The sequence below is a fragment of the Salvelinus alpinus genome, chromosome 5 (assembly GCF_045679555.1).
Source record: "Salvelinus alpinus chromosome 5, SLU_Salpinus.1, whole genome shotgun sequence".
In the NCBI taxonomy this organism is placed as follows: domain Eukaryota; kingdom Metazoa; phylum Chordata; class Actinopteri; order Salmoniformes; family Salmonidae; genus Salvelinus; species Salvelinus alpinus.
In genome coordinates, this window is record NC_092090.1 from 86,307,997 (window position 1) to 86,334,518 (window position 26,522).

The window sequence follows — 26,522 nt, forward strand, 5'->3', positions numbered from 1 at the left end:
TTCAGCATTAGGGCATTTTATTAAAACAAAAAACAAAGATATTCAATAAATAATGTTGAGCTGATTGAAACAAACATAATTTAGAGCATAACATAAATACAATTTTACACATAACTTTACTTTTTTTTTTAAATAAAACATAACGTACTTTAACAATAGTCTAGTTGATAAAAAAATCTAATTATGTTTAAGCTTAACATTTCCACAGACCAAAACACAGGTCAACACAGTAATTCAGGTGACTAATTTCCTGAAAGCAGACCACTGGTGTTATCAGATGAGAATTAGCGGAAGTCAGAATTGAGAAGTCATGCAAAGCCACTTGTTGAGACCACCTTTGAAGGTTGCTAAAGTTAGCTACCTGCATCTTAAATAAGACTACAAAAAAGGCCTTAAGTCCATTCCATGTTCATAGCTTCAATCAACACTAGAGGGAACTTGAACTGACAATGAATCTGGTTTATACCTCAGTTACAGCCTAAAACCCCATGTGGATGTACTGTCCGGAAGAGACTTTCATGCTTCACTTTGGATAGAAGGTATTCTAAATGAAGGAGTGTTTGTGTAGTGTCGTTAGCGAAATTACTGTTCCAGAAGCGGAAGGGTAGCGGAGTGGCCAGAGGAGTTGCCAGGTATTTGAGTTCAGTCCTATTCTATTCAGCACTGTCAAACTGCAAACAGTGAAGGTTTGGCCAACACATAACAATTTAGATACGCAGAGGACAAAACAGTAAACTATGTTTATCAATATTATATAACAGCATCAATAAATGGTTCATTTTGAACAAAGAACCCACATATGAAAAGGAAATAATGGGGGAAAAGATGCGTGAAGTGTCTACTGAAGTAGAAATACAATTACAATCAAACTCTTACTATTGTCTTGCAATATTAGCACAGCCGAGTTTAACACAATGAACACATACAGTACAAAATACTATTCCCCTTCCAGACAATCAATATAAATACTTTATATACATCTACGAGGTATGTAAACCTCTAAATATACTAATATTTAAGTAGATACAAAGTATGCAGAAAATGATATAGCTGAGCTCTTTCTTTACCATTAGCAATTTAAAACACAGCAAGTTTGTTGTGCTACTGTAGTCCTGATGAGGTAAGAAGAGCAGAGTATACCTAAAATATACAGGAAGAATATAGAAACACCTTCTATTGGGACGTGCTTTCGGGAAAAGTCTAACCAGAGCGGTTTTCAAAAGCTTGTCAACATGAGAGGAGGCTTTCACTGATAGAGTTGTTCACTTGGCAACATATACTGTATGCTTTTGAAGTTTGAAAAATAAAACAGCGATAAAAAAACAGCCATTGAGTAAAATCAAATATTGATGCTACAATGTACTATACACTTGTGTTGTACTATACTGTTGCTGGAAGAAACAGGTTGGCTGTGAGTATGATAGTATTTACTCTGTTTACTAAACTCTGAAAACATAGGGTCCATAAACGAGCGTCCTCTTTTAGCACCAGGTGCTATATAAACACAGTGACTGGAAATTATAGGTGTAGATGAGAAACCAGAAACATTAAAGCTTATAATTGTTCAAATCACTTCAAAACAGGCTCTAAGATAACAGCACAACCTTAAATCGATAAAAAAATTTTTTATGTACTAGGATAGAGAGTTTAGGATGTCTTGCAGCCAGGTGTAGACGTTATAGCTTTCTCTAAAGTCAATCTGGAATGTTCTGCCTATCCATGTGAGGGATGCAGACTCGGTCTCAACCTTTAAGTCTTTATTGAAGACTCATCTCTTCAGTAGGTCTTATGATTGAGTGTAGTCTGGCCCAGGAGTGTGAAGGTGAACGGAAAGGCACGGTAGCAACAAACCGCCCTTGCTGTCTCTGCCTGGCCGGTTCCCCTCTCTCCACTGGGATCCTCTGCCTCGCCTCAAACCCTATTACAGGGGCTGAGTCACTGGCTTACTGGTGCTCTTCCATGCCGTCCCTAGGAGGGGTGCGTCACTTGAGTGGGTTGAGTCACTGACGTGGTCTTCCTGTCCGGGTTGCCCCCCCCCCCCCCCGGGTTCGTGCCGTGGGGGAGATCTTTGTGGGCTATACTCTGCCTTGTCTCAGGATAGTAAGTTGGTGGTTGAAGATATCCCTCTAGTGGTGTGGGGCCTGTGCTTTGGCAAAGTGGGTGGGGTTATATCCTGCCTGTTTGGCCCTGTCCGGGGGTATCGTCGGACAGGGCCAAAGTGTCTCCCGACCCCTCCTGTCTCAGCCTCCAGTATTTATGCTGCAATAGTTTGTGTCAGTGGGCTAGGGTCAGTCTGTTATATCTGGAGTATTTCTCCTGTCTTATCTGGTGTCCTGTGTGAATTTAAGTATGCTCGTATGCTCTCTCTCTTTCTCTCGGAAGACCTAAGCCCTAGGACCATGCCTCAGGACTACCTGGCATGATGACTCCTTGCTGTCCCCAGTCCACCTGGTCGTGCTGCTACAGTTTCAACTGTTCTGCCTGCGGCTATGGAACCCTGACCTGTTCACCGGACGTGCTACCTTGTCCCAGACCTGCTGTTTTCAACTCTCTAGAGACAGCAGGTGCGGTAGAGATACTCTGAATGATCGGCTATGAAAAGCCAACTGACATTTACTCCTGAGGTGCTAACCTGTTGCACCCTCTACAACCACTGTGATTATTTTTATCTGACCCTGCTGGTCATCTATGAACGTTTGAACATCTTGGCCATGTTCTGTTATAATCTCCACCCGGCACAGCCAGAAGAGGACTGGCCACCCCTCATAGCCTAGTTCCTCTCTAGGTTTCTTCCTAGGTTCTGGCCTTTCTAGGGAGTTTTTCCTAGCCACCGTGCTTCTAAACCTGCATTGCTTGCTGTTTGGGGTTTTAGGCTGGGTTTCTGTACAGCACTTTGTGGTGACAGCTGATGTAAGAAGGGCTTTATAAATAAATTTGATTGAATCTGATCAAGTCCTTTATATTTTTAAGCAACAGTTTCAGTCAGTCTAGCCCTTCTTTCTGTGATCCTGACCACATCCATTGAAAATAATGGATTTGGACAGTATAAATCTATTTCTCTGGAGAGTGGCTGGGTGTGGCTAGTTCCTCCTCCCTCCCCCAGCCCAAGCGTCATTGAGTTGGGCTTGGCCCCCTCTCCCCTCCCTAGCAGTTGCTGCTGTTCCTGAACTCTCCGTTCTCCGTGATCTGGAGCTTGGTGGGGGAGATGCCGTTACGAGTCTGCATGCTGTAGCGCTCCTTCAGCTGGGTCAGAGCGCTCATCAGGCGGGCGTTGGCCGCGTCTAGAGAGGCGATGCGTTTCTCCTGCAGAGTGAGGAGGGAGAGAGGGAGGAATAGAGAATGATGGAGGAAGAGAAAGACGGAGGGAGGAAGAGAAGAGGGTTGTCATCACACAATCCAATGAATCCTTCATAACATGGCTCTGACTGTACTACCGCTTCTAAGCAAACCAACATGACTTAAATAAAACAAGCAGCCACTATTGTAAAAAGAAAAGGAATGTGGCTGAAGTAAAAACGTAGATTGTCCACATACAGTACATTTTGTACTTGTCACAGTAATTCCAGTGGCTGGATTGTTTGCAGTGAGTAAGACCTATCATTTTCAATCTGAGGAGGCTGTTAACATTTATAAAGCCAGAGGGCGCTGTTCTCTTCAAGTCCATAGTCTGACATGTTACAGTAAATCTGTGAATAAAATATTTGAGTAAATACTTTATCTTGACAGTTGTGAAAAAAACATCTATTGCCAGCCAAAACATCTCTTGTGGACACTAAACACTCACCTGGGCTTCAATGATCTTCTGTTTTGAGTCCACTATCGACTGCATATCTGAATGATCTTTTTTCAGTTCCTCTTCAACTGACATCAGCCTGAAAGAGTAACAAAGATATGTTTGTATTGATGGCTGTTCAATACCGTTCCATTTATTCAGCCTCAGACATTCCAACGAGCCACAATGTGCCCGTCCTCCGATTTAAAGTTACACCAGCCTCCACTGGTAGGTAAAGGACACCTGGTGATGATGCTCTTCATCTGGAGCTCCTTGTCGTCCTGCTGCCGGCTCAGACGCTCCTCTGTGTCCTCCAGGCGTGCCTGGTACTCCAGCAGCATCGTCTGGGTCTGCTCGTCCTGGCCCTTCAGGTGACACTCATACTCCTCCAGCTTTTTGGCTGACTGACACAGCCTGTCCTGCAGGATGGCTATTTCCTGCTGGTACTGGACACAGGACAGAGTGGCAGTCAGACCAGTGTCGCACACACACTTGTCATTCTCAAAGCAGCCCCCATTCAGCGGGCTAAGAGACAGTTTGTGGTTGTTTGTTATGCTTTCTGTTCACTGCAGCTAGCGACTGGAACGAGTTACAACAAACACTCAAACTGGACAGTTTTATCTCCATCTCTTCATTCAAAGACACAATTATGGACACTATTACTGACAGTTGTGACTGCTTTGTGTGATGTATTGTTGTCTCTACCTTCTTGCCCTTTGTGCTGTTGACTGTAATCAATAATGGTGTGTACCATGTTTTGTGCTGCTGCCATGTTGTGTTGCTCTCATGTTGTTGTCATGTTGTGTTGCTTCCATGCTATGTTGTCGTCTTAGGTCTCACTTTATGTAGTGTTGTCTCTCTTGTCGTGATGTGTGTTTTGTTTCATTTTAAATTTTTAATCCCAGGCCCCGTCCACGCAGGAGGCCTTTTGCCTTTTGGTACACCGTCACTGAAAATAAGAATTTGTTCTTAACTGACTTGTCTAGTTAAATAAAGGTTAAATAAAAAAATTATATAAAAAATTATTCTGTTTTTCTTGGTCTCAACTGCTGACAGAAGAGTAGTCATATCATCTTCTGTGGAGTAACTACTGTAATGTACAGTGTATGGATGAAAACTCAGGTACACAATCAAGTAAAAGCTTCAAGTCATGCTATGAAAAGCCGGTCTGGGTTCAAATGTGGGATCCTGCAAAGCTTCAGGTACATTTCTGCTGTCTCTGGGAAATTCTGCCATCAACTGAATCCCAAACATATTCCTGAAAAAATCCCACAGCATTTAACAAACTTAAAAAAAGACACTGCTGTTGTGTAATGTACCAACTAGACTCCATAGAAACCATACAGTAGACAGAACCCGGTCTAAAACCATAGGGATTGAAATAGGACAAATTTTTCAAATATTATATTCCATCACTGAGTACTGCATTGTGTCAGTTTAATACAAACAGATTAAAGAGCCCTTCAACTAACTTCAACTAAGGACTTTATAAATAGCATTTACGGGTAGTAATTGTCAAAAATAATGAACAGAAGTTTGATTTGTGTTTGGCTCTCACTTTGGCAGACCTGAAAACTGTGAAATAATCACTAAAACACCTCTTAAAAACATCTACAAATTGAAATCCAATGTGTGTGATTAAAATGTGTCCATGTAGTTTTGTAACTTCAGCTTGTAAGTGTGTTCAAGTGCAATATGTTGCTGGTGTATAATTCATCGGAGTAGCTGGGGAAATTGCCAGAGGGAGGGGAGGGCACACACTTGCCTGTTGAGATAAATCTTCTCTTGAGCTTCAGTGTGTGCAGTTCAGCCTATACTCATCTAGCAGATTGGCATTTATTGTCATGAATCTTGCCCTGGAGGCAGCTCTGCAGAGTTGTCTAGCTGGCACAGCCACAACATCTAACCCTAACCTTAACCACACTGCTTAGCCTAATGCCTAACCTTAACCACACTGCTTAGCCTAATGCCTAACCCTAACCACACTGCTTAGCCTAATGCCTAACCCTAACCTTAACCACACTGCTTAGCCTAATGCCTAACCTTAACCACACTGCTTAGCCTAATGCCTAACCTTAACCACACTGCTTAGCCTAATGCCTAACCTTAACCACACTGCTTAGCCTAATGCCTAACCTTAACCACACTGCTTAGCCTAATGCCTAACCTTAACCACACTGCTTAGCCTAATGCCTAACATTAACCACACTGCTTAGCCTAATGCCTAACCTTAACCACACTGCTTAGCCTAATGCCTAACCTTAACCACACTGCTTAGCCTAATGCCTAACATTAACCACACTGCTTAGCCTAATGCCTAACCCTAACCACCCTGCTTAGCCTAATGCCTAACATTAACCACACTGCTTAGCCTAATGCCTAACATTAACCACACTGCTTAGCCTAATGCCTAACCTTAACCACACTGCTTAGCCTAATGCCTAACCCTAACCACACTGCTTAGCCTAATGCCTAACCCTAACCTTAACCACACTGCTAAGCCTAATGCCTAACCCTAACCTTAACCACACTGCTAAGCCTAATGCCTAACATTAACCACACTGCTTAGCCTAATGCCTAACCTTAATTTAAGGTTTTTCTTGAATTTTTACAACATAGCCAATTATGACTTTGCAGCTGGCCCATCTAGCGGAAATCACTAAGTTCTGCTTCCAGGGCAAGACTCATGACAATAAACGTCAACCTACACCTGGCAGTCTACCTACATTTCAACAATGTCAGAATAGAGAGGCTAATTCAACTCGTATACTGTACTATCATTTCACCAGCAGTATACAGTACATCATGGTGCTTCTCTGCACACAGTATCATTTTAATACCACTTAAGCAGCAAATAACCCTTTAATATCCACATGCATTCAAATCATGGAAGACCTGCTAGTAGGGAGAGATACAGTGCCTCGGTCCGGTTTTTGCTTTTGGCTCCGCAACACTTTCACTTCATTAATAACAACCTTAGAATCACGTATTGATAGCTCATGTTAATAACCATGAATATGTTCTGACTTTATGCTACTCCTCTAAAGAAGTACAGTAGCCGTGCTGAATATTATGCGATGTTGCGTTGTAGCAGATGCTAGGTTTTACAAGATGCTAGACATTACCTTTTCAGTCTGGGTGAGCTCCTCTTTGTTTCTGAGGTCTTCCCTGTGCTTGGTATCTGGGTCAACTCCCTCATGGTCTAAATACTGCACATTCATATTCAACAGCCAGGCAGCAGTACGGTCCAGGGCATTGGGGTTCACAGGGGAGGCCGCCTGGTGGAACACACACACAACACGCACAAGCCTTCTGGTAAGTAATTGTTAGAAGAAGTGAGGCAGGGTAAATAAATGTTGCATGATGAAAATCACAAGCTACAATAGGATAGGGATGGCCATTTGACATGTTTTGGCTGTTCAAGTACTCGCATCATTTTTTTTTGTTGAGTACACAAATTGAGAATATGTATTTTTAGAACACAAGGCCCGCACTGGGCCCATTTATCTATACAGTATGCCAACATATCCCAACAATGCCTTATTTATCATAACCATTACAGATAAATCCTAATTGCTAAATTGCCTCAATAAAAAAAGCAAGTGGCATGTAAGATTAATTTATTGAAACCGTAATATCAACTGGTTATTATATTATATTGTGAAACACAATCTTCAAAAAGGCAGTAACCTGCTTGTAGAACTCTATGGCTGTGTAATGGCATAGCCTTGTTTTGTTAAGTTAGTAGACAGACGCTCTTATTTCCTGAGCCCTTATCACAGTCAAGACACCTATTTTATAGTAAAAAAAACCATGATGTAATAAAACAATATAACAGAATATTTTTCCAAATGAATAAAGTTGCCAGTGTGAAGTGATGCACATCTCATGCCTGGAGCAGTTATTATCAAAGAGAGATCATTTGAAACGGGGCTTTAAAATATCTTATTTTCGATATACAGACGTTCGATTTAGTTTATTCTGCCTGTTCTTTTGAATTTTCTAAATGGATGAACATTCCACATTGAACACTGCATAGTGATGAATTAAGGCCATGACATTTGTTTGGTGAGTAGGCATATGCTTGATGTTTCTGATGAAAATACGCTCTTTGTCTTAGTCAAACTAATGTTTTTGCATATTGTCAGTGTGGAACCTGTCTATGTTTAGGGGGGTTATAGGCTAACTCATTCTAAATGGCACTAGCAGTTCGCAAAGTAGCTTAAACGGAAAATAGATGGGACGCAATTATTAAAAAACTGCAGCTTGTTGTTGGAACACATTTTCCTACTTCAAACAACCAGTCCATTTTGAATTTGTGATAAAACTGTCATCGTTTGGCAAGGAATGTAGCTTGTGTATCCCATCAGATATATTTTTTTAGGCATTTATTTCTGTAGGCTTAACAGGAGCTTGTGTGCTCACTGAGCACGTGTGGAGGGAGGGGTTGGAATGGAATTGAGTGAATGTGAGGGGAAAGGGCATTTAGGGAAAAGAACAGTGTGATGCTTGGTTTCTTTTTTGTAGTGCCCTGCAAATGCACATATACAAATGGAACATTAGAGTCAAAGCATTTTTTTTTTTTTTATGGATAAAGATCATGCTTTGACGTCCATTCGAGGACTCATGCCCTTCAATGGGAAGCCAGTGTCTACTGAGGAGTAGGGTAGAGCCAGTGTATTCAGCTAGGGGGATCAGAGGAACACATGTGAAGCAAGGGGAAGACACGGGGGTGGTTGTTTTTGCATTGGTGAATTAACCATCTGGAATTGTCTATTTTAATGTTATTAAGGAATCACGAGAACGTGGAATCAAGTCTCTAAAACCTTGATAAAGAAGATTTTAATAAATTATGGAATTGATTTGTTTAATAGCAAAATGGTTCAGTTAGTCTATATGTCAACCTGTCTTGTCACCTGCCCCCTGGTGTGTTCTCTAAAAACCCCTCCTACTCTGGCTGGGACCAGGCAACCACCACAGACTCCTCCTACTCTGGCTGGGACCAGGCAACCACCACAGACTCCTCCTACTCTGGCTGGGACCAGGCAACCACCACAGACTCCTCCTACTCTGGCTGGGACCAGGCAACCACCACACACTCCTCCTCCTCTGGCTGGAACCAGGCAACCACCACACACTCCTCCTCCTCTGGCTGGGACCAGGCAACCACCACACACTCCTCCTCCTCTGGCTGGGACCAGGCAACCACCACACACTCCTCCTCCTCTGGCTGGGACCAGGCAACCACCACACACTCCTCCTCCTCTGGCTGGGACCAGGCAACCACCACAAACCCACGGAGAGAGAGACCCAAATACAGTGTGAAACTTGTTTTGATCCCAAATATTACCAAGGGGAGGGGTGCAGTTGTGTTTAGCTGGTAAATACTCCATCTGTTAACAATGAGGGTTTATTCAGACCACGGACAAAACTGATTTAGTTGAGTGGAACAGGCATTTAATAACCACTCCGGTGTCCACAGTCACACAATTAATTCTGCCTGTCTACTCCGTTCGCAGGCTTCAGCACTGAGGCCTGTAGGTTACCGCCTCTGGACTCACTGCCCTGGGTGATTTGCTATTGGCTTAGTGAGGCTGAGTGTTATTAATGCTTATTGAGGCCAATTGGGCATTAAATCCATACTCTCTTCACCAACCACAGTGACTGTGAGCTGGAGACCACCACCAAGTTCATATCCCGCCTGGCTCATCCCTCTAGGCCACAGATGAAGTAAGGCTAGCAACGCTAATGGGCTTGGCTCTGTGTATTATTATTTTGGAGTTCAGCCATTGGTTATGGAGAGTTATTCCTCATCAGAATCTAATTTCCTACCTGCAACACCTAGTACATGCAATCCAAACTCTGCCAGATAGACATTAAGAGCTTATCAAATCTAGTGTTGCACGGTATACCAAAAATTCTGTACATTTTCGATACTAGAACATAAAAAACAGTTGGGTACTCCAATTTTTGTTACTTTTAATTATTCTGTCAAATGTGTCTCATGTTATATAGGAGGATCGAGTCTGTCTAGTAATCTGTCTGAATCTTCTCAAGGGGAAAGTAGCTAGCCAGGCTGCACTTGCACATGCCTTGGAAAGCTGCCACGGTCATCCCCCTCTTCAAAGGGGGTGACACTCTAGACCCAAACTGTTATAGACCTATATCCATCCTGCCCTGCCTTTCTAAAGTCTTTGAAAACCAAGTTAATAAACAGATCACTGACCATTTCGAATCCCACCGTACCTTCTCCGCTGTGCAATCCGGTTTCCGAGCTGGTCACGGGTGCACCTCAGCCACGCTCAAGGTACAAAACGATATCATAACCGCCATCGGTAAAAGACAGTACTGTGCAGCCGTCTTCATCGACCTGGCCAAGGCTTTCGACTCTGTCAATCACCGTCTTCTTATCGACAGACTCAACAGCCTCGCCTGGTTCACCAACTACTTCTCAGACAGAGTTCAGTGTGTCAAATCGGAAGGCTTGTTGTCCGGACCTCTGGCAGTCTCTATGGGGGTACCACAGGGTTCAATTCTCGGGCCGACTCTTTTCTCTGTATATGTCAACGATGTCGCTCTTGCTGCGGGTGATTCCCTGATCCACCTCTACGCAGACGACACCATTCTGTATACATCTGGCCCTTCTTTGGACACTGTGTTAACTAACCTCCAAACGAGCTTCAATGCCATACAACACTCCTTCCGTGGCCTCCAACTGCTCTTAAACGCTAGTAAAACCAAATGTATGCTTTTCAACCATTCGCTGCCCGCACCCACCCGCCCGTCTAGCATCACTACTCTGGACGGTTCTGACTTAGAATATGTGGACAACTACAAATACCTAGGTGACTGGCTAGACTGTAAACTCTCCTTCCAGATTCATATTAAACATGTCCAATCCAAAATTAAATCTAGAATCGGCTTCCAATTTCGCAACAATGCCCCCTTCTCTTCACTCACGACGCCAAACATACCCTCGTAAAACTGACTATCCTACCGATCCTCGACTTCGGCGATGTCATTTACAAAATAGCTTCCAATACTCTACTCAGCAAACTGGATGCAGTCTATCACAGTGCCATCCGTTTTGTCACCAAAGCCCCTTATACCACCCACCACTGTGGGTGGTATGCTCTAGTCGGCTGGCCCTCGCTACATATTCATCGCCAGACCCACTGGCTCCAGGTCATCTATAAGTCTATGCTAGGTAAAACTACACCTTATCTCAGCTCACTGGTCACGATAACAACACCCACCCGTAGCACGCGCTCCAGCAGGTATATCTCTGTCACGTTCTGACCATAGTTCTTTTGTGTTTTCGTTGTTTTAGTGTTGGTCAGGACGTGAGCTGAGTGGGCATTCTATGTTGTGTGTCTAGTTTTTCCGTTTCTATGTTTGGCCTGATATGGTTCTCAATCAGAGGCAGGTGTTAGTCATTGTCTCTGATTGGGAACCATATTTAGGTAGCCTGTTTTGTGTTGGGTTTTGTGGGTGGTTGTCTTCTGTCTTTGTGTCTATGCACCAGATAGGACTGTTTCGTTTTTTTCACAGTTTGTTGTTTTTGTATTTTGTAGTGTTCACGTTTTTTGTCGTTACTAAACATGATGAACACTAACCACGCTGCGCTTTGGTCCGATCCCTGCTACACCTCCTCTTCAGACGAAGAGGAGGAAATCTGCCGTTACAATCTCACTGGTCATCCCCAAAGCCAACACCTACTTTGGTCGCCTTTCCTTCCAGTTCTCTGCTGCCAATGACTGGAACGAATTGCAAAAATAGCTGAAGTTGGAGACTTAAGTTTCCCACACTAACTTTAAACATCAGCTATCTGAGCAGATAACCGATCGCTGCAGCTGTACATAGCCCATCTGTAAATAGCCCACCCAATCTACCTACCTCATCCCCATTGTCACAGCCGTTGTAAGAGGGAGACCAAGGTGCAGCGTGGTATGCGTACATTCTTCTTTATTTAAGAATGAACACTGAACAAACGAACAAAATAACAAAACGAACCGTGAAGCTAATATGAGTAGTGCAGGCAACTAAACATAGAACAAAAACCCACGAACACCAAAAGGAAAATGGCTACCTAAATATGATCCCCAATCAGAGACAACGATAAACAGCTGCCTCTGATTGGAAACCATATCAGGCCACCATAGACATACCAATACCTAGACCTACAAAAACCCTAGACTTACAAAAAACCCTAGACAATACAAAAACCAACGTACTCACCCTAGTCACACCCTGACCTAACCAAAATATAAAGAAAACAGATATCTCAGGTCAGGGCGTGACACGCATATTGTTTTTATTTACTTTTCTGCTCTTTTGCACACCAGTATTTCTACTTGCACATCATCTATGAACTTTACGGATACAATTTAGATTTTTTTGTCTTCCTGTTTTGACTGCGTTTGAGCCTGTAGATTACTGAAGAAAACGCGCGAACAAAACTGAGGTTTTTGGGTATAAAGAGACTTTATCGAACAAAATGAACATTTATTGAGTAAATGAATGTCTGCTGAGTGCAACCATATGAAGATCATCAAAGGTAATGGATTAATTTTATCTCTATTTCTAAATTGTGTAACTGTTCTATCTGGCTGGCTACTGTTTGTAATGATTTGTTCTCATAATTGTAAGGTATGCTTTCGCCGTAAAGCATGTTTTAAATCTGACACAGTGGTTGGATTCACAAGAAGTTAATCTTTAAACCTATGTAAAATATGTTTTGTTTTCTGAATTTTTATAATGAGTATTTCTGTATTTGAATTTGGCGCCCAGCAGTTTCACTGGCTGTTGAAGAGGTGGGACCCTACCGTCTCACGTGCCCAAGAGAGGTTAAATAACGTTTTTTTGATTTTTTAAATGCATTCGACACAGCACAAGCGACACAGTCACTTTTGAAAATCAAGCAAGAGAGAAAATGCAGACAGCATGGCTTCTTCAAACGAAACATCAAACCAGCCTTCCTAGTTTATCAAATCAAATTGTATTTGTCAAATGCCTTGAATACAACAGGTTAGACCTTATTGTGAAATGCTTACTGACAAGCCCTTAACCAACAATGAAGAGTTAAAAAAAAAGGTTACATCAAAATAAAATAAAGTTTAAAAAAAGTTACAATAACGAGGATATATACAGTGTACAGGTTAGTCAAGGTAATTGAGGTAGTTTGTACATGTAGGTAAGGGTAAAGTGACTATGCTGCAGCAGTGTAAAAAAGGGGGACAATGCAAATAGTCCGGGTAGCCATTTGATTAACTGTTTAGCAGTCTTTTGGCATGTGGGTAGAAGCTGTTAAGGAGCCTTTTGGTCCTAGACTTGGCGCTCCGGTACCGCTTGCCATGCGATAGCAGAGAGAACAGTCTATGACTTGGGTGGCTGGAGTCTTTGTAGTAGGCGTTGGCGTTGTCATGCCCTCTTCACGACTGTCTTAGTGTGTTTAGATTATGATAGTTTGATAGTGATGTGGACACCAAGGAACTTGAAGTTCTCGACCCGCTCCACTACAGCACTGTTAATGTGAATGGGGGTGTAATCGGCCCTCCTTTTCCTGTAGTCCACAATCAGCTCCTTTATCTTGCTCACTTTGAGGGAGAGGTTGTTGTTCTGGCACCACCCTGCCAGCTCTCTGACTTCCTCCCTATAGGCTGTCTCATCGATGTCGGCGATCAGGCCTACCACCGTTGTGTCATCGGCAAACTTGGTGTTGGAGTTGTGCAAGGCCACGCAGTCATGGGTGAACAGGGAGTACAGGAGGGGACTAAGCACGCACCCCTGAAGTGCCCCCGTGTTGAGGATCAGCGTGGCAGATGTGTTGTTGCTAGTGATGTACCGATACGACATTTTTGGCCGACGCCGATATCTGATATTTTCCTTGCCCCAAAACAAACCTGATACTGATAACCGATATTATGCACTAGAATGCCTTTTAAGCATTCTAGTACAGTTAAATAGTTAACACATACACATGGACGAAGTGGTCAAAGGCACTGCATCTCAGTGCAAGAGGCGTCACAAGAGGCAGTGTCTGGTTCGAATCCAGGCTGTATCACATCCGGCTGTAATTGGGAGTCCCATAGGGCGGCGCACAATTGGCCCAGTGTCGTCAGGGCCGTCATTGTAAATAAGAATTTGTTCTTAACTGACTTGCCTAGTTAAATAAAGTTTAAATAAATAAATACCTCCACTCCTGCACCATGTTGACAAAAATGTCTTCAGAAGCAAATTATGGTAATATGAGGGCCAGACCACCTAAACTACTAAGCAAAAGGTGTTGCGAAGCAGTGCAAGGAAGTTTGCATTGTAACATTGTCGTTATTCTACTAAATTTGAATGATTTTTGACTGACAATGACATGAACATACAGGTTAAAGAAGAATTTTTAAACCTTGAGAAAATTGTGACATGGATTTTGCAAGACAAAATATTCAAGTGCCTTTGAACAGGGTATGGTAATTGTGTCAAGAACTGAATGCTCCACCACCCACAGTGTGACCCCCTTGATGTTACATGCTCTACTCACTTTGTGCATGGTGCGCTGCTTGGTCTCAGGACTGTCCCCTTTAGACGAGGACGACTGCTGTCTCAGACGGTTGCCGCCACTGGGCCCCCAGTCGGGGGATGATGACATCATGCTGCCACTGGAGGGCCGCGGCCCGGGGTAGGCTGTCTGGAGCATGTTGGGCGGTGTCCTGCCCCTGGTGACGGGCGGAGGGGGCTGGTCTATCCTGCGCTGGGGGCCGGCGCTGTTCTGCCGCGGCACGTTGGGCTGGTGCTCCCCGAGGGACAGCTGGCGGCGGGTGGTGAACTCACTGCTACTGCCTCCTCCACTACTGACCGCCACCCCCTGGGTGAGGAAGACCCCCGGATGCTTGGGGGTGTCCTCTGTGTTGTTGCCCTGAGAGCTGACGGAGCTGTGGCCATCGGAGCCCGAGTCGGCCAGGGGACCCCGTGGGGACACGCTCATGGTCATCCCCGTGGCCATCTGGTAAACAGGGTTCTGGAAGGAGAGCGGGGCCAGGAGCTGGGTGGGCCTCCCTGGGGTGCTGCTCTCTGTGCTGGGGGTGGTGGGGGTCTGGCCCGTCCTCCTTAGAGTGGGCCCGGGGCCGGGGCCGGGGGTGGGGATGATGCCCTGCGGGGTGCGGGCGGCCCAACCCCCAGGCCCAGGGGTGACGGGGGACTGGCTGTCGTTGAAGAGCATGTCGCTGGGGGAGCCAGGGCCGGGGCCAGGGGTACTCTCCACGCTGCGGCTGTCCTGCAGGTCCACCATGGACAGACTCTTGCTGCTGTTGGGGAGCTGCACCTCAGCCTCGTTGGCCTCCGAGTAGCTGGAGCTTCTGGCTGGAGACTGCTGGATGCCAGAGTTCCTCGTCACAAAGAATATATCCTTGTTCTCTGGGGTTGGCGACGGCAGCCTCGTAAAATCCACCAACCTGCACCAAGACAACGGCATCAAATGAGAGAAATGTTGTTTTAGACCAGAGACACTGTAAAGATAATATCCTTGTGGTTTTCAAAGTACTGTTAAAAAACGTATGAATTGTAAAATCAACATCTATTAAAAGGCCCAGTGCAGTCAAAATTCTGCTTTCCAGTGTTTTATATCATACGTGACTCATTTCAGGAAGCTAAGCATATGTCGCGCTCCACTACTTCACAGGAGAGGCATTTGAACGTAAACATTTCAAAAAATCGAAATGCGTTTTTTTGCACGTTCTGGAACGTGCACTTTCATGTACTTTAATAACACCATCTGTGCCATCTGTAAATATGAATACAATTGTTAAATTACGAGCCTAGTCAGTTTATTTTCTATTTAACCTTTATTTAACTTGGCAAGTCAGTTAAGAACAAATTCTTATTTACAATGACGGCCTACCCCGGCCAAACCCGGACGATACTGGGCCAATTGTGCGCCGCCCTATGGGACTTCCAATCCCAGACGGTTGTGATACAGCCTGGAATCAAACCAGGGTCTGTAGTGACGCCTCTAGCACTGAGATGCAGTGCCTTAGACCGCTGTGCCAGACAGGAACCTTCCCACTAGCCATGATTGGCTGAGATAATGGATAGGCTGGACATGCCGAGAGATGAGTTCGGATTGGTCTGCCATGTAGCTTCTGTCTATAACAGGGGTGGGCAATTCCAGTCCTTGAGGGCCTGATTGGTGTCACAGTTTTGCCCCAGCTAACACACCTGACTCCAATAATCACCTAATCATGATCTTCAGTTTAGAATGCAATTTGATTAATCATCTCTGTTTGCTAGGGATGGAAAAAAAGTGTGACACCAATCAGGTGCTCGGGGACTAGAGTTGTCCACCCCCTATAACATGAGCTGCACAGTATGTGGCGGTAATCCTTTCTAATGTGGCTTTTTTGAAAGATATCATGAAGAACTGCAAAAAACACCTGTCTCCGGATTACATCCTCAAACTAAGTGCAACCATGGCATCTGAGAAAGAGAGGGAGAAGCATTCATCCATGCTACATTTTCAGATATTATACGTTTCAAATTTTTTCAGAAAGTAATTTTCATTGCAAGTTAAAGCATACTGTTAGCTAGATAGCTAATGTTAGCTCGCTAGCTAGATAATATTATTCGTATCTCAGAGCCATTTGCATTGCTAGTTAGAGCCTGATGTTAGCTAGCTAGCTAACATTGAACCCAGTTGGTTAGCTTTAGCTACCTGTATATTCATGCAGGGTAACGTTATGAGGTAATAACGTTATGAGCTAGCTACATGTCACACTCACAACCGTAAGCTAACTTAACGTTAGCTAGCTAGATAAAAAACTAGAACTAAAACATTGTTTAGAAAGTTGCTTTTAGTTGCCTGGTTCGCCAGATTGACATATACCAGTTATGCTATTTTGAACTACCAGGCTGCCGATGTCTATGCAGCCAGTTTTTGAGTTTATACTTTTTCATAAGGACAAGTTTGATGTCAGATGATAATAGAATGTTCATGATGTCACTACGACAACTGTATACAGACATGTTGATAGACGTAGTATAAACACCAGCCTTTATTCTTGAAATCTTTGGTTGTTTAGCACACTACCGTACTAACCATACTGTTTAGAATATGGCCTCCTTAGAGATGGTTGGGCTAAGGCTTAAGAGGGTGTGAACTATGCTGAATGGGTGTAGACAAAGAAGAGCTCTCCAATAGGTGTACAAAAATATTCAAGGGACATTTTCTCAAAAGTGGGGTTACAAGTTTATTAATTTTCAAAGCAGAATTACTTTCCCATTATTCCTCCATGTTCTAGCTCTGAGTCTGCTTTTATCTAATGTAAAAAACACAATTTCTAAATTTGCTACATGAGACCAAATCGAGCCGGCCGGTCACATATGTACAACAGCTTATGAAACTGACACTGTAAAAGTGTTACAATTTGTATCATGGGCGGGAGTTGTCTATCCATTGTGATATCACCATTAAATTCATTAATAGACTAATAACAAAGAATGTTCCAAACCACTCTGCCAATAACAGCTAGTTTTCGGTTTCCCTTCCCACTACCAGACAGTTCACGCAAAATTCTTGCTTGAGAAAGAGTTTTTTGCCCATTTGAATGGAAAAGTTTTACAGTAAGGTATTTAATTGTTACCCAGAAATGACTTGATAGCAATATAAGAATTACTGCATTTGGCCTTTAAGTTAAATGTTGAAATGCTGATCATGTAAACTCCTACATAGATTTCCAGATCTCTACAGATAGTGTTATTTATGCTTCGTATGACACACAATCTCATTAGAATTCTGTGGTCCCCTTACCCAGAGAGCTCGCTGTCCACGACTATCTTGTGAAGAGGTAGGCCGGTAGAGAGGCTGCAGCTTGCCAATGGGAGGGGGAGGGGAGGAGAGCCCATGCCATCTGTGGGGGTGGACACCTGGACCCCAGATGGGTTGGTCAGAGCGGAGTTCACATCCCGCAGTATACGGGCCAGGGGACCCAGCTTAGAGGCTGTGCTCTGCAGGAGACAACATAATAATGTACACTGATATCTCCCATGCATATGTCTCATGCAATTCCTATGAACTAATTATTTTGTAACATGTCATTTTCACATATAAAATCGGTATGTCCACTTTTGTCAAGCCCATAGAAAAGGACTAGTATCCGGTAGCTGGTTCACTGAAAGTAGCGCATAGTGAGAGTGTGACATTGGAGAGTAAATCCCAGTAGTGTGGCGTAATCCTTGTACCTGATCCAGCTGAGAGACGTCCTCGGCCAGCAGGGAGTGCAGGGATGAGAGCTCGCGGCCCAGGTCGATGTAACCCTCGAACCCTGCCGTGTTGGAGATGGTCTCTGGGTTGGAGATCTCCAGCAGGAAGCGCTGCATGTTGGTCCATTCGTGCTCCAGGAAGTGGTTCATAAAGGACATGTACTCCTCCTTGTTACCAAACCTGGACAGATAAAGAAACAAAAACAGAAGGAATGATGCGGTTTTCAACAGACAAACATACACATATACCAACATGCATATTTTATCCCGTGTGGCTCAGTTGGTAGAGCATGGCACTTGCAACGCCAGGGTTGTGGGTTCATTCCGCACGGGGGGACCAGGATGAATATGTATGAACTTTCCAATTTGTAAGTCGCTCTGGATAAGAGCGTCTGCTAAATGACTTAAATGTAAATGTTTATGGATGTGCACTAGTGGTGTGCGGGTCACCCGCAATTGCTAATAACCCATCTGCAACCGCTCAATTAAACTCAGCAAAAATAGAAAAGTCAATTTTTCAGGACCCTGTCTTTTAAAGATAATTCGTAAAAAAACAAATAACTTCACAGATCTTCATTGTAAAGGGTTTAAACACTGTTTCCCATGCTTGTTCAATGAACCATAAACAATTAATGAACATGCCCCTGTGGAACGGTTGTTAAGACACTAACAGCTTACAGACGGTAGGCAATTAAGGTCACAGTTATGACAACTTAGGACACTAAAGAGGCCTTTCTACTGAATCTGAAAAGCACCAAAAGAAAGATGCCCAAGGTCCCTGCTCATCCGCGTGAATGTGCCTTAGGCATGCTGCAAGGAGGCATGAGGACTGCAGATGTGGCCATGGCAATAAATTGTAATGTCCGTACTGTGAGACGCCTAAGACAGCGCTACAGAGAGACAGGAAGGACAGCTGATTGTCCTCGCAGTGGAAGACCACGTGTAACAACACCTGCACAGGATCGGTACATCTGAACATCGGTACATCCGAACATCACACCTGCGGGACAGGTACAGGATGGCAACAACAACTGCCCGAGTTACACCAGGAACGCACAATCCCTCCATCAGTGCTCAGACTGTCCGCAATAGGCTGAGAGAGGCTGGACTGGGGGCTTGTAGGCCTGTTGTAAGGCAGGTCCTCAGACATCACCGGCAACAACGTTGCCTATGGGCACAAATCCACCGTCGCTGGACAAGACAGGACTGGCAAAAAGTGCTCTTCACTGACGAGTCGCGGTTTTGTCTCACCAGGGAGGGGTGATGGTCGGATTCGCGTTTATCGTCGAAGGAATGAGCTTTACACCAAGGCCTGTACTCTGGAGCAGGATCGATTTGGAGGTGGAGGGTCCGTCATGGTCTGGGGCGGTGTGTCACAGCATCATCGGACTGAGCTTGTTGTCATTGCAGGCAATCTCAACGCTGTGCATTACAGGGAAGACATCCTTCTCCCTCATGTGGTACCCTTCCTGCAGGCTCATCCTGACATGACCCTCCAGCACGAGAATGCCACCAGCCATACTGCTCGTTCTGTGCGTGATTTCCTGCAAGACAGGAATGTCAGTGTTCTGCCATGGCCAGCAAAGAGCCCCGATCTCAATCCCATTGAGCACGTCTGGGACCTGTTGGATCGGAGGGTGAGGGCTAGGGCCATTCCCCCCAGAAATGTCCTGGAACTTGCAGGTGCCTTGGTGGAAGAGTGGGGTAACATCTCACAGCAAGAACCGGCAAATCTGGTGCAGTCCATGAGGAGGAGATGCACTGCAGTACTTAATGCAGCTGGTGGCCACACCAGATACTGACTGTTACTTTTGATTTTGACCCACCCTTTGTTCAGGGACACATTATTCCATTTATGTTAGTCACATGTCTGTGGAACTTGTTCAGTTTATGTCTCAGTTGTTGAATCTTGTTATGTTCATACAAATATTTACACATGTTAAGTTTGCTGAAAATAAATGCAGTTGACAGTGAGAGGACATTTCTTTTTTTGCTGAGTTTCTATGTGATAAAGTGAAAATATGAGGCCCCTAACAAGCTAATATAGAAAATGCACTATAGGCTACCGTCGGAGACGGCAAAACTATTTTTTGACAGGGGGTGCAGGATTTTTTTGTGCCTGATTTAGATACGTGTCTGCTTATAATTTCTGCTTATAATTTTTTAGTCAACTTGTCTATAATTAGATACAAGCAGCATTTCCTCTGTCAGAGAATCTGCTCTTCTGTAATATTATTAAAGCTATGTGAAAGGTTATAGACCTACAGTCAGTCCAGATTTCAGTTTGCATTTCACCCTTCTGAACAGTAGGCTTCAGTTCCCTTGACGTGCCATAGGCCTACTTGAAGTCCCCGACTTGGCGCGATCAAATTTGTATAGCGCCTCACAATCATCACACCAAATATTTCCCATACATTACTTTTCTGGCCCTCCCTTCTCTTTATTTTCAACTCTCCATTCACAGCTTTTCTCTTATTGAATTAAACTCTGACATTGACCTTTTTGCCTCCCTGGATCGAGAATAACTTTTTCTGCCCATTCCCAAAAGCATTTGGTTACTGCCGTGTAGGCTCTTTGGAGAGCGTACAGTTAGGCCCTAAGGTTTAGGCTTACTCACTAATGCCAGATAGCATTAAAATTATGAAAGAAAAACATTAATGTAGCCTATAGATATAAATGGCACAAGAATGATACATTAATGCATTTTTTAAGGTATTGTTTTCTCTTTATTCAACCTGCCCGCCACCCACCCGCTCTTCACCCACACAATATTTAAACGAGCCTGCCCTGCAGACATAACCGCGGGGACTGTGGGTTATAAGTCAACCCGTGCATCACTAACACACTAGTACACACACCCACTGTCACGTTCCTGACCTGTTTTCCTTTGTCTTGTATTTATTTTAGTTGGTCAGGGCGTGAGTTGGGTGGGTTGGTCTATGGTTGATTTTCTATGTTGGGATTTGGTGTTCGGCCTGGTATGATTCTCAATCAGAGACAGCTGTCAATCGTTGTCCCTGATTGAGAATCATACTTAGGCAGCCTGGGTTTCACTTGTGTTTTGTGGGTGTTTGTTCCTGTGACTGTGTTTGGGCCACACAGGACTGTTTCGGGTTTGTCACGTTTGTTGGTTTTGTATTTTGAAGTGTTTTGTTGATTTTTCATTAAAATATGAACACTAACTACTCTGCATCTTGGTCCGATCCATGCTCCTCCTCGTCTGAGGAGGAGAACGACTACGACGGCCGTTACACCCACACTTACTTGGTGAAGTTGGCGAGGTTCTGCGTGACCTTGGCGATGAGCGTGAGGGTGCGAGCGGTGCGGTCGTCGGGATACTCCTGCATCAGGTTGAAAAGTGACGGGGACATAACGGCTGGACACAGGAAGCGCAGGAACAGAGAGGCACTGATCAGACGCTCGCTGATGTCCGGCCGGCCCCGACTGCTGCACTGCTGCCTCCACGAGGCGAACACCTCCTTCAGTTCCCGCGGAAAAACACTGCATGGAAACATTGACAGGTACATTCATTTTTTACGTAATTTGCACAATTCAAGCTTTCATTAGATGATGGTGAAAGCTCGGTAATAGAATATGAGGGCTAATGCTAGCTACTTCTATTGGCAGAGAGGGGGAGGGATGTGTGTTTATTTACCGGTAGGAGTCGATGATCTTGCAGAAGGCCAGCTCACAGCACATCTTCAGGTTGCTCTGGTTCTCAGGGAGGTCTCCTGAGGAACACTTCCCTGGGTCCACCTCGCAGTTCTCGTCTGACTCGTACAGGGCTTTGATGAACTCTCCTGGGAGAGGGCGGGAGATCAGCACATAGGCCTGTTGTCACTACTCTGACTAGGACCACAATCTCCATTACAGTACATATAGGCCTACAGTTATGAAGTGATTTTAGAGGCAAAATAAATTCAATTCAGATTCAATTTTTTTTGGCACTAAAATCGTATAGTTCTGCTAGTTGGCACACGCTAATGTCATGCACACTGATAGAAAACCCACTTATTGTACTAGGTAAGGAAACTGATACTGTTATTTGCTATGACTGTTTATGGACTATTGGATTATTATAATGTGGTGTGTTAAATATCCTGCATGACAAAACATGGTAAAAAAACAACACCGTTCCCTTTGTTGAATATGAGTCCACGGACATCAGATGACAGATTCAAATCTCTACCCCGCAGCTAGATTGATGAATCATTTTCTCACTGATTGTCTTTCACCAAAGTTTTACATCGCTAGACAGCTAGCGAAAGAGCCCCGAGTTCTGACATTATTATTTTATTCCCTTTTCATTATCTTTGGTGACATACTTTTAAGAGGGCCAGTCAACCATCAAGGACAGACCAACGTTCTGAATCATTCAACATGGCTTCAAACAAAGCAGTGGTGAAAAGTACTTAAGTAAATATACTTTAAAGTACTAAAGTAGTTTTTTGGGGTATCTGTACTTTACTACAGACTTTTACTTTTACTTCACTACATTCCTAAAGAAAATAATGTACTTTTTACATTTCCCCTGAAACCCAAAAGTACTCATTACATTTTGAATGCTTAGCAGGACAAAAAAAAGTCAAATTCACACACTTATCAAGAGAACAACCCTGGTCATCTCTCCTGCCTCTGATCTGGCGGACTCACTAAACACAAATGCTTCATTTGTAAATGATGTCTGTGTTGTAGGCTATCCATAAATTTAAACAACAAGAAAATTGTGCCGTCTGGTTTAAAATAATATACTTATAATACTTAAGTATATTTTAGCAATTACATTTACTTTTGATACTTAAGTGTATTTAAAACGAAATACTTGTAGACTTTTTTGCTGGGTGACTTTCACATTTGCTTGAGTCGTTTTCTATTAAGGTATCTTTACTTTTACTGGATACTTTTTCCACCACTGAAACAGTCACTTTCCAGAAAAACAATGAATAATTGATCTGAATAGTCACTTAAAAATGTACTGTGTGTGGAGAGCACAGGGAGTTTTTCTGAAGGCCAGATACTAGCCAGAAGTATGATACTTAATGAACAACACACAGGCCTATTCCATGTGTTCATGGCTCCTCTTCTATCTTAAAATACTTTTGCTCTCTGCTGTAATAGTAGCACTGTCCCCTTTAGCGTGTCTGGATGTCACCTACCTAGTGCGTCCTGCAGGTACTTCTGCCCCACCAGTTTAAGGTACTCTTCAATGGCTTTGGTGGCCAGTGTGTTCTCCCTGAAGATCAGGTGCTCGTTCTCCCCACAGCGATCCACTTCTGACATCATCAGGTCAGTCAGGAAGTCCTGAAAGCAAAATAGAACTATGAGGCCTTGTTCCAATACTTTGAAAATAAATCTCCCCCTTCCTTCCTTCCTTGTAGTGATCTCACCCCATTGGCTAGGTAGGCTAACAGCAAGGTTTCCACAACATACTGTAGCTTTCACCAATCCTATCATGTCACAATAATTCCCAGAAGGGAGCATGCCTTTTTTAAGTATTGGAAGGTGTCCCCTCACCCCATATTCACCGCCAAGAACATACAAATACAACTGATAATAAGGTGAGTGAATGGGCACCGTGTGGGAAAAAACTGGTCAACATCGTTTCCACATAATTTCAACCCAAAAAATATATGTGGTGATGTTGAATCAACATGGAAAACTGATTGGATTTGAAAAAAGTCACCAACGTAAGGGGATTTCATATTTTCTTTCACCAAACTTTTAACCTAAATCCAATGATGTTCTGTTGAATTCACGTTAGTTGACAACTCAACCAAATGTAAATCAAAACTAGACGTTGAACTGATGTCTGTGCCCAGTGGGCAGGCAGAGGCTGATCAGAGCTGCATCGTGGAACAAGGCAATCAGCCTGGTTCTGGGAACAGATCTAGATAGTGTGTATTGCAAGCAAATGAGCCTATCAATGTGATCTGAAATGCAGCGCGTGAACACTCTCTACATAAATAAATAAGTGTACTGCTGCACAGCCTAAGCCTGATTGATACTGAGAGCAGTGAGTTTGGACAGAGAGAGAAAGAGAAAGAGAGAGAAAGAGAGAGACAGGCAGCTCAGACAAGTGACTCTTCCTCTCTTATCGATTCTGTGCTAATGGATCAAGTGGTTAGCCCCTCCTTTCCTTCCCCCCCTCCCACACATATAGTCCTTCTCAGGCTGTGTCCTTCTTAACCAGTCACACTCCCTCTTTATGAGCTCCTGTAATCTGCTCTGGTTGACTGCAGTCATATCTATGGGAGGCCTGGTGGTAGGCTAGCTAGCCTATGCTATGCATGCTAATGGGGCGTCAAAGGGAACATGCTATCATAATCCCAAAGACTGTACCAGAGAGAGAGGTAGACATTTCAGCTACTGTAAGCACAGTATCTACTGTATCAGCCAAATGTAGGCTAAATACCTAAATGCTCCTCGTCAATGTAACTGGTATCTCCCATGTTGACAATCCGTGGACCTTGTACCAGATCATCCAACCATTAAACTATGATATCTGGATGGTGCAGAGGATTATGAATGTACAAGGTGCCGTGTATCCTGACAGACACTAACACAGTCACTCACAGCACACAGTCACTGACAGCACACAGACAGCACACAGTCACTGACAGCACACAGTCACTCACTGCACATCAGCCACACACACGACTAAGCTATACCCGTCTCACACTACTTTACAAGCATTTCGCTACACTCATAATAACATCTGCTAACCATGTGTATGTGACCAATAAAAATGTGATTTGATTTGAGCCGGCCCGGTTACGCATCCACCATAGTTGTTGGGCCCATGCTGGGAAAGGGCAATGTGAAAAGGAAATGTTCCAGGTCAGCAAAGTACAGTTTGGCTCAGCACAATACTAGTGTGAAAAGCATTTTACTGTCCCACTCCCTACTGCTAACCCCAGACAGGCCTGGAGAACGGCTAGAGAAGTCTTTAACATGCACTGACTGCACATACTAACACTATGCCAGGTGGGTAACACACTAACACGCTATGCCAGGTGGGTAACACACTTACTAACACGCTATGGCAGGTGGATAACATGCTATGCCAGGTGGGTAACACACTAACACTATGCCAGGTGGGTAACACACTTACTAACACGCTATGGCAGGTGGGTAACATGCTATGCCAGGTGGGTAACACACTAACTAACACGCTATGGCAGGTGGGTAACACACTTACTACTACGCTATGCCAGGTGGGTAACACGCTATGCCAGGTGGGTAACACACTAACTAACACACTATGCCAGGTGGGTAACACACTAGCTAACACGCTATGCCAGGTGGGTAACACGCTATGCCAGGTGGGTAACACACTAACTAACACGCTATGCCAGGTGGGTAACACACTAACTAACACGCTATGCCAGGTGGGTAACACACTAGCTAACACGCTATGCCAGGTGGGTAACACGCTATGCCAGGTGGGTAACACACTAACTAACACGCTATGCCAGGTGGGTAACACACTTACTAACACGCTATGCCAGGTGGGTAACACACTAACAAGCTCTTATGCTGTTTGTCTTTTTGAAGTTGTAGCCAATAGCATTTTAAAATGAAATAGCATTTAAGAGAGCCTCTAGACTAGGAGGAACCTAAGTGAAAGCGTAGCGCCACGGATCCGTATCTATCCATCTATTGGATTAGGGCTAAACAGGGAAATTAAATGAGGAGGGGGTGTAAGCCACCACAGGGCAGTGGATAGATGCATAATGAGGCAAAGCTCCACTTGTTTCTCATAGCAGAACGTAGGCCAACGTAAGAAAGGCTGTTTAATGAAGCTCCATCGCTCTGTTGCTGTTCTAGCAAAGACTAGTAGGCGTAAGCTTCTGTGGGGCATCGGCATTATTACAGTGGTGTTACATAGCAGCAGAAAAGTTTGAGGGACAAAATCTAAAGAGAAGTTTCTGTGCTGAAACAGCGCTCCGCAATAACAAGTGCTGACCTTGTGCACATGAACACACACACACACACACACACACACACACACACACACACACACACACACACACACACACACACACACACACACACACACACACACACACACGTTGGCGTTCAGTCTCACTGCATGGTTTTACAGCAGGAGCTGTAGAGTGGATGGAGCGGATCAGGAATTAACGAGGACGACTAGGCTAATTACCACAGGGGGCTGACACTGCTTTCCTTCCTGGGACTGGTGTGAGAGAAGACAGCACAGTGGCCGTGTACCAGATCACAACCTCATTCATATGAGATATAGCCTTGATTTCAACTAGATAGATCACGTTCATGTAGCTCCTGAGATGTGAAACACTTCTCCAGTGAGATCTGATTATCTGCGCAGTTTGCAATAAAGACGGAATCTTAACATGACCTATATTGGTGGACATATTTAAAAGAGATCTTAAAACACATTATTAGCTTTGCTTTTCCTTAGGGTGCTTTTTAGTTGTTCAATTTGTCATTCTTTAGTTTTTTTATCTCAAGTTTCTTGTGTAGT

The 26,522-nt window shown here is 44.0% G+C and overlaps 1 protein-coding gene across 3 annotated transcripts in view; it reads right to left on the reverse strand.

The window, feature by feature from the left end:
* LOC139577142 (disabled homolog 2-interacting protein-like) overlaps positions 1-26,522 on the reverse strand; it is a 103,308-nt gene continuing 76,786 nt past the window's right edge. For all 3 annotated transcript variants that reach the window (XM_071404003.1, XM_071404001.1, XM_071404002.1), the window contains 10 exons: positions 23,176-23,320; positions 21,675-21,819; positions 21,284-21,520; positions 17,999-18,200; positions 17,568-17,764; positions 14,307-15,216; positions 6,898-7,050; positions 4,016-4,218; positions 3,785-3,872; positions 1-3,303 (listed from right to left, as the gene is read on the reverse strand). In XM_071404003.1, the coding sequence (XP_071260104.1) occupies positions 3,145-3,303; positions 3,785-3,872; positions 4,016-4,218; positions 6,898-7,050; positions 14,307-15,216; positions 17,568-17,764; positions 17,999-18,200; positions 21,284-21,520; positions 21,675-21,819; positions 23,176-23,320 (2,439 nt within the window). In that variant the 3' untranslated portion in view covers positions 1-3,144. The remainder of the gene's footprint in view (positions 3,304-3,784; positions 3,873-4,015; positions 4,219-6,897; positions 7,051-14,306; positions 15,217-17,567; positions 17,765-17,998; positions 18,201-21,283; positions 21,521-21,674; positions 21,820-23,175; positions 23,321-26,522) is intronic.